Raw genomic sequence first — 9,290 nt, 5'->3', positions numbered from 1 at the left:
ATTCACTGATTGTTCTCTGCTCTCCTCCCACTTCCTTATCTTCCCCAGAATTTGGTATCCAGTTCTCCCTTCCTCTTTTGAATTTCTTCATACACGCCCTGCCTCGATTTCCCTCTCTCCCGTCCATTTTTCTTGCCTCCTCATCCACAAATTCTTTTTTCTTCCCCCAATTTCTTTTCCTCTTTCCCATTGGATGAGTCTTTTATTCTAAGCCATCTTTGTCTCATCAGTCCTCCCATTCTCCTTTCTTTCCATCTCCTTCCACCTTTTCATCCCCACCTCCCCAAATCATCTTCATCTTCCCTATCTCCACCTCCCTCCCCTCCTTCTGTACTCTCCTATTCACTACCCCATGGATAACTTCCCTCTCTGGACTGTCAACTTCACCCCATGGAGCTCCCCCTCACCCCCAAACGCCACCACACCGTGGTTAGGTCGGGATGAGGAGCTAGCCAAAGTGGAGATTGCCGTGCTTGCCACCATCCTGGTGCTGGCCACTGGGGGCAATTCAGTGGTGCTATTGGCCCTGGGTTGGCCTGGCCGTAAACGGTCCCGGATGCACTTGTTTGTGCTCCACCTAGCCCTGACTGATCTCGGGGTGGCACTCTTCCAGGTGTTGCCCCAACTGCTGTGGGACATCACCTACCGTTTCCAGGGGTCAGACTTCCTCTGCAGAGTGGTCAAATACCTGCAGGCCCTAAGCATGTTTGCTTCCACCTACATGCTGCTGGTCATGACCTTGGACCGATACCTGGCTGTCTGCCACCCACTTCGGACCCTCCACCAGCCCAGCCGGTCTGCCTACCCTTTCATTGCTGCCACCTGGCTACTTGCCGCTGGCCTCAGTCTCCCCCAGGTCTTCATCTTCTCCCTAAGGGAGGTGAGCCAAGGCACTGGGGTGCTGGACTGCTGGGCTGACTTCCGCTTCCCCTGGGGTCTTCAGGCCTATATCACATGGACCACACTTGCCATCTTTGTCCTTCCCGTGGCCGTCCTCATTGCCTGTTACAGCCTCATCTGCTATGAGATCTGCAAAAACCTGAAGGGCAAGACTCAGGCTCAGGGAGTGGGAGGAAGGGCCCGAGGGGCTGTACAGGGAGGGGGTGCCTCTTTCCAGGTTCTAGCTGGGGCCACCCGGGGCCCACCATCTCGAGTCAGCAGCATCAGCACCATTTCCAGAGCAAAGATCCGAACGGTGAAGATGACCTTTGTCATTGTGTTGGCTTACATTGCCTGCTGGGCGCCTTTCTTCAGTGTCCAGATGTGGTCTGTGTGGGATGAGAATGCTCCTGATGAAGGCAAGTGGGTATGTGGGTTGTTGTGGGGGGAGGATAAAAGCTTGGATGTGATACCCTTCGCCTGGCCTGGCTTTAAGGCAGGGGTCAGCAACATATGGCTCTCGAACCATATCTGGCTCTACCTCCCTACCGGCCAGTCCAGGCCGAGGCCCAGGATGTGCCCCTGGGGGCCCTTCAGCCCCTGCCCCATATTCCAGCACTTTCGGCCTCCATCCTCCTCCTTCCGCAGGCGTTTATGGTTCTCACTGCCAAAAAGGTTGCCGACTGTTGCTTTAAGGGAATGGTGGGGCTCTCCAAGAAGCAGCCAACGATTTCCTGCATGGTTGGTGGGAGAATCTACATAGTTTTCACCTGTCAACAATAGGGGTCAGTAAGGGAGTGGTTGTGACCTGAGCCCTCAGACATTCATTTTTATGTCATCAAGGGAGATTGTCCTAAGCTTGGTGGGGTGGGGAGGGAAGAAATGGGGAAAGAGAAGTTGTAACTACATGTGGGGGATGCTGGTTCAGAGAACAATACTCAGTGGCATCTGTGCTGCTCTGGAGAGAAGTGGGGCTACATTAGTCTGTGGAATTGTCAGCAGTTGTATGCATCTTTGGGATTCCTGGTCATCCATGGGTTGGATGAATGATAATAATAACATCCAACATTTATATCTCACTGTTAAGATCTGCAAAGCCCCTTACTTATATCTTATTGGATGTGCTATGAGACAGGCACCATTTTTATTCTCATTTTACAGATAAGGAAACTGAGATTTGGAGAAGCTAAATGACTTGAATCCAATCATACAGTGAGCCAGTGTCTGAAGAGGCAGTGGAACCCAGGTTTTCTTGACTCTAAGTTCTGTGTCTTAGCTGCTCCATGTGACTTGCTTCCCATTCTGCATCAGGAAGGTACAATGTACAGCCCTCTACACACACTTGCACATATAGGAGTCAGCAGCCTTGGGAAAGGGAACCTCCTGAGAACCTTTCAAGTCCCATTACATATCAAAATGGCACAACCAATGAATTTGAGATCAATGAACCTGGGTTTGAATCCTGACTGCCTATTACTAGCTGTGTGATTTTGAACAAGTCATCTATCTTTTCTGAGACTCAGTTTCTTTATCTGTAAAAAAGGGAGTTGGACTCAGTGATCTTTAAGTTCTCTCCCTTCTCATACCTCTCCTTTTCTTAATATAATTTGACTGGTCTAAAGCCAAATTCTACCTGTCAGGTGAGGGTGTTTATATTTGCCAAATGGTGACTTTGGCATTGCCCTGAAATTAGCAATCAACCAAATAAATACCAGCTGCTACTGTCTTTGTGCCAACAGCCAGAGGGGAACAGAAAGCTATTACTCTTCTGAACCCTTCTCCTGCCTTTAGGCATGACTCTCCCCACAGTGAGTGGTCTCCTTGATTCTCAGGACCCTAGAAATTTTTTGGGGGGGCTGATCTTCTTATTCAACTACCCTGAAGCGCAGAAAACAAACTGAATGGGATGAGCCTGAGGACTCAAGAGTGAGGGCTTTGGTCAGTCCCTTTGGAGAGGAATCTAGGAAGGGGTCACCCATCTACCCAGTGTAGGATATTCTCAGTCTTTCCCTGGTTTTGGTGAAGACAGAATAACAAGAAGTGAGTGAAAGCTTAATTTAGAGCCAGAACCTGGCAGAAGTAGTTTTAAAATAAATATTCTCATTTGTTTTCCTAGAAAAGTCCTTGGGGGCCCTTTTTCAATGATACCAACCCGACTATTTTAAATTTCTTTCTGAATTCCTCACAAATCGAGGGCAGCTGGGTAGCTCAGTGGATTGAGAGCCAGGCCTAGAGATGGGAGGTCCTAGGTTCAAATCTGGCCTCAGACACTTCCTAGCTGTGTGACCTTGGGCAAGTCACTTGACCCCCATTGCCTACCCTTACCACTCTTCTGCCTTGGAGCCAATACACAGTATGGACTCCAAGACGCAAAGTAAGGGTTTAAAAAAAAAATAAAATAGGGGGCAGCTGGGTAGCTCAGTGTATTGAGAGCCAGGCCTAGAGACGGGAGGTCCTAGGTTCAAATCTGGCCTCAGACACTTCCCAGCTGTGTGACCCTGGGCAAGTCACTTGACCCCCATTGCCTACCCTTACCACTCCTCTGCCTTGGAGCCAATATACAGTATTGACTCCAAGACGGAAGGTAAGGGTTTAAAAAAAAAAAAAAATAAAATAAAATAAAATAAAATAAAATAAAATAAAATAAAATAAAATAAATGAATTCCCCTCAAATCCTCCATCTCTGGATTGTTCTTCAGGAATGAAACCTTATTGAGAACCTTCTCCCTGACCCAGGCCTCCTGTCCCAGATATGAGCATCCCTTTTCTGCCTTTATAAAGAGCCCAAGTCACCAGGTCTAAAACTTAGAAGTATTCCTGATGTCTAATGAATGTACATTATAGAAGGGAACATTCTGGAAAGGACACCCAGCTTGATTCCCTCATCTAGAGACTAGTCTCTAGAACTCTAAAGTTCCTCTCTGGTTCTAGCATTCTAGGCAGCTATGAATGAGTTAACTTTTTTTTTTTTAAACCCTTACCTTTTGTCTTAGTGTCATCTCTAAGACAGAAGAGAGACAAGGCCTGGGCAATTGGTGTTACTGTCTTACCTAGGTTCACACAGCTGGAAAGTATCTTAGGACAGATTTGAACCCAGGTCTTCCCAACTCCAAGCCTGCTGCTTTATCTACTAGCTGCCCTGAATCATATATCTCTTCAAAGTTCATAAAGTAAGAGAATATGAGGGTTTTGGAGGCAGGAACTGCTCCTTTTTGACTTTCTATCCCCAGCTCCTAGCACAGAGTAGTCACTTCAGAAATACCTATTGATCGATTGCTCTTAAGTGCTGTTGCCCTAACAGATGTTCAAAAGATATCCGAATGGATGAATACTGAGACACCTTCCTCCAAAGAAGGAAAAACTTTTGAGGTCCCTTTACTCGAGCAATGAAGTTGACTTTGAATCAGGGCTATTTCTGAGCAAAATAAGGAATTAGGTGAAGTTTGCCTTCAGTCCCTCTTCCCCCATTGCTCTTCTCCCTGTAAGTGCCACCGCAAAGTGCCTTCAGTGCCCAGGCCTGCCCTCCCTAGCTCACAATCCCCAGATGCCTCCTACCTCGGGCTTCTATCCTATGCTCCACTCAATATAAAGTTCACCATCCGGAATCTCACTGTCTTCTTTTTATTTCCTGTCAAATACTCACTCCAGGGCACAAAGCAGCCAGGAGATAATCAAATACAACAATAGGTGCTGATGGGTTCAGGGGGGAGTGTGATCACAAGGCCATGTTGCATGGCAATGATAGCAGTCCTAGAAACCATGGTAGGAGCTCCTTGCTCTTGCTGATCTGAATGCCACATCCAGATCCTCCTTTTAGGGTCATTGGCACATAGGTCTAGAGATGGAAAAGAACTCAGAGGTCATCTTGCTTTATAGATGAGGCAGCTAAGGTTTGGGGAAGTTCTTTGCCCTAAGTCACAGAGTCCAGAATTTGAATCCAGGTCCTAAGACTCCAGAGCTAGGGCTTTTAAAATTTTAATAGGATTAAACTTAAAATAAGTAAAAATAATCTAATTATGAAAAATCCAGAGTTCTCATTATACCAGGGATGCTCTCCTTTAGACATCCAAAGGGAAGTCAAATTCTATCAGATAACACCTCCCTCCCCCCAATCATTTGCCCCTTCAATCCTAAGCAACTAGGCCAGTCCTAGGGTTATTTTAGGGTGAGGGTATCTCTGGAAAACAGAAAGACACTTCCCTACAGGTCATTGTGTATCTGTGACCTGTGGCTTGATCTGTGCTATTTCTTCTTTTCCATTAGAGAAGGAAATAAAACACACTAGTCAATAAACATTTACTAAGTGCCTTCAATGTGTTAAATGCTGGGTATAAAGAAAGGCAAAAGGATAGTCCTGTTGACAAGGAGCTCCCAGTCTAATGAACTAAAAGAGCCCTGAGCTTCCTGCCTGGGGCTTGGAATCAGGGATATCATATCCTGTCTGCTCTGGGGAGATTGTGGAACTTGAATCTGAATCAGCAGCCCATGCTGGGATTGGACCAGGGGGAGATTCTATGGATGTGGACTCCTCTCTAGCCCTGACATATTATTATTATTGTTGTTATTCAGATTTCACAAGCACAAGTGTTCATAATATTGATTATTTGATAATAACAAGGGATAATTTTGGGGTCCAGATCTGTGATTTAATCAGCCCCTACCAAAGCAGATCAGCAGCTATTCCAGCCACTTTCTTTTTGAGGTTAGGTGTCTTGGCCAGGATGTGTCAGAGGTTCTCCTGACTCCAAGGCCAGCAGGATACCATATTGCCTCTCAATAATGAAAACATATAGATCATAGAGGATAGTATGACATCACATAATATAGTATAGTATATAGCATGATATAATATGGATTAAATATTATAATATAGCAGTGATTCCCAAAGTGGATGCCACCACCCACTGGTGGGTGCTGCAGCAATCCAGGGAGGTGGTGATGGCCACAGGTGCATTTGGGGGCAGTGAATAATTGTAAGGGGGCAGTGATAGTATGTGACTGGGGGTGCTAAGTAATATTTTTTCTGGAAAGGGGGCAGTAGGCCAAAAAAGTTTGGGAACCACAATAATATAGTATAGTATAATATGATATAGGATAGTATAATATAATATGATATAGTATAATATGGGATTATATTCTATATAGATTTGTATAATATAGGAGAGTATGATATGTAGTATGATATAATATAGGATCATATTATATAGTATAATATATCATATAGGTTTATATAATAGGGTAGTATGATATATAGGATCATATAATATATTAGAGTATGATATGAGATAGTATAATTTGGATAGTATGATAATGATATAGGATAATATAGGATAGTATGATATTGTAGGAAATATAGTATGATATAGGATTTTGTTATATAATGCATGATATAATATAACATAGGATAGTATGGTGTGATAAAGGATAACATAATGTAGTATGATATAATATAGGATGGTATGACAATACAACATAACATAACACAACAAAACATAACAGCCAGGTGGCAATGCTAGGCTGGGAGTTAGGAAGACTCCTCTTCCTTAATTCAAATTTGGTCTCAGATGTTTACTAGCTATATGACCCTGGGCAAGTCACTTAACCCTCTTTGCCTCAGTTTCTTCATCTGTAAAATGAACTGGAGAAGGAAAACTATTCCAGTATCTTTGCCAAGAAAATCCCAAATAGGATAACAGAGTCGGACGTGACTAAAAACAACTGAATAAGAAAATACAATATTATATATAGTTAATAAATGAGTCCAGCACTGCATATTTCCTCTGATGCCTTGCCATGACACAGAAACATCCCTGAGTTCACAAAGGTTAGGCCAGCAGAGCCTGAGTTTTGCCAGATGCTACAAAGCTGAATAGGTTTTGAGTGCATGCATGTGCATTCTGAACGTCATCCTAGCTAAGCTCATCCAGGTTCTTGGGGCAGACAGCTCCTGTGGTGGTGAATTTTTTTGGCCACAGCAAATCTGGAAGAACATCTAAATTAGAAGAATTGTGTCTGGTAGAAAGGAGGCCCACCAGGATGAGAACAATTAGTCTAGTTACCAAGCATTTGTGAATTGCCCATGTGTGCCAGGCACTGTGCTACATAAAATCACAGGTTGCTGAAGTATTAAAAGACAATTATCCCCTTCATGTTATGGGGCTAGGGATGCAGTGCCCCCACAATCCAGAAAATCTGTTTAAAATTTTTTGGCCCTCCATATCAGAGAAGAAGCCTGAATTTCTTTTTCTTTTTTCTTTTGTGGGATGTTTACAGTAAAAGAAATTGCCTGTATTTATGGTATTAGAAGATACAATATGTTGATATGATACTATCATACGTATATATATATTTTTTAGGACTGATCAATTAATAAGCATTTATTAAGCACTCATTGTGCTGTAGACATTGTTATAGGCTTTGGGCACTCAAAGACAAAAATGATACCATCTCTGCCCTCAAGGAGCTTACATTCTAATAGGAAAAGTCCACCATGAACTCATAGAAATAAGTTGTCATACGTATATTTTATATAGTTGTGAGTTTCTAAATTTTTCCTGTGTCATCTCTGGCTTCCACAAAACTCCCCCAAATTTCCATTTAATTTCCTATGTTGACCTTCAATATATGGAGACTGGTGGGAAAAATCACAATGTGGAAGGAATATCTATGGTTATAATCAATACTAAGAATGAGTTTGGGACTCAGAAGACATGGATTCAAGTTCTAGCCTTGTTCCTTAGTTCCTATGTTCCTATATTAATGATGAAAATTAAAGATATGTAATGACAAAACTGAATAAAATAAACATGAATACAATAGTAAGTTAATTAATGGAATAATTTGATGACAGTGTGGGGTAGTGATCACAACTATTATAATAATAGGTAATATATAAACTATATAAAATAATAACTGACTATACTATACATAAATAAGAAATAGTGACATACAAGATAATTATATAGTGACTACACTTCTGTTATTAAATTATTTGATTTTACTATACTTTAGTGGAAAGAGCATTGGACTTGGAGTCAGGACGGGGGGTCAAATCCCAGCTTTGCTCCTTAGTTCCTCTATGACAGTGGACAAGATGGCGTCCTCATTGGCAAAATGAAGGGTTTGGATTAAGTGACTTCTGAGGTCTCTTTCAGCTCCAATTCTATGCGCCTAAGATCCTAGACCAGGTTATGAATTTAGACTTCAGCCATCATAATTAACTGGAGTGACCTCAGTTTCCTCATCTTTACAATGGGATAATCCTACTTGCTCTATACACCATAGAGATGTTATGAGGAAAGTGCTTTGTAAACCTTAAAGCCATATACAGGGATTCCCCAAAGTCTAAAGCTTAAAACTACATTACAACTTTGGGAACACCCGGTGTAAATAGGAATTTTTCATTTTGGGTGGGGCTGTAGTCATTATTATTGTTTGCCCTGGCCCCAGACCTGATGGTTCTAGCTCCTCTGATAATTATGAGGATCATGAAAATTAGTGTGCTATTTGTGTCCCTGGCACTTAGAATGGGCACATAGTATGTATTGAAAGGACACCTGATGACTTTAAGGTTTGCAAAACACTTTATATATGTTATCTCATTTGATCCTCATAACTACCCTTTTGGTGGGTTACGGTATTGTTATCTCCATTTTACAGATGAGAAAACTGAAGTCCAGGGAGATCTAGAGACTTGCCCAGGGTCACAAAGTTTGTGAGTGCCTAAGGTAGGATTTGACCTCAGACCTTCCTGACTCCACGTCCAGCATTTCCTTTATTCACTATGATATCTTACTAATCTCTGACCCTTCCTCCATCCCTGATTTGTTGTGCTCCTCCTTTGGCAGATTCCACCAATGTGGCTTTCACCATCACTATGCTTCTGGGCAACCTCAGCAGCTGCTGCAACCCTTGGATCTATATGTGTTTTAGTAGCTACCTGCTGCCAGCTCCAATGCGTGACCTCTCCTGCTGTGGGCAGCCCCGAACAGGTCTGAAGAGACAACTCTCCAGTGGCAGCCTCTCTAGCCGTCGGGCCACCCTCCTCACCAGAGTCAGCCACCCACCCCACCTCAGCCTCAGTGGGAGTTCCCGACCGGAGGAGAACCTAAAGGATTTCTTTGCACCCAGCGAGGATACCATCATTGAGACCAGAGCCCTCTAGAAGAATCCCTGGAGGGACAGCAAATCTCTTTGGTTTTGGGATATCCCCGTCCAGCCCCCAGTCTTTTTTAGTTTAAAGTGGGGCGAGGCTTAGGGATGGGCTTAGAGTAGCTCCTCTTTCAGGTGGAAATGCTGGCTGGGTCATCCTGGTCCTTAGTTTAGGGACATCCAGGAATCCTCTGTTTCTCCTAGAGATGTTTCAAACACATGCATATTTAAGATGACTAGATGTGGCTGTTATCTCTTTG

General features: G+C 43.4%; 1 protein-coding gene across 1 annotated transcript; it reads left to right on the top strand.

Moving 5' to 3' along the window:
• Positions 1 to 352: 352 nt before the first annotated feature.
• On the top strand, positions 353 to 9,043 carry AVPR1B (arginine vasopressin receptor 1B). Its single transcript, XM_044676018.1, has 2 exons — positions 353 to 1,298; positions 8,727 to 9,043. Exons 1-2 carry the CDS (start codon positions 353 to 355, stop codon positions 9,041 to 9,043), a joined length of 1,263 nt encoding a protein of 420 aa, XP_044531953.1.
• The last annotated feature ends 247 nt before the right edge of the window (positions 9,044 to 9,290 follow it).

Source organism: Gracilinanus agilis, chromosome 4 (assembly GCF_016433145.1).
Source record: "Gracilinanus agilis isolate LMUSP501 chromosome 4, AgileGrace, whole genome shotgun sequence".
Lineage (NCBI taxonomy): Eukaryota > Metazoa > Chordata > Mammalia > Didelphimorphia > Didelphidae > Gracilinanus > Gracilinanus agilis.
This window is presented reverse-complemented; position numbering and strand designations above follow the sequence as displayed.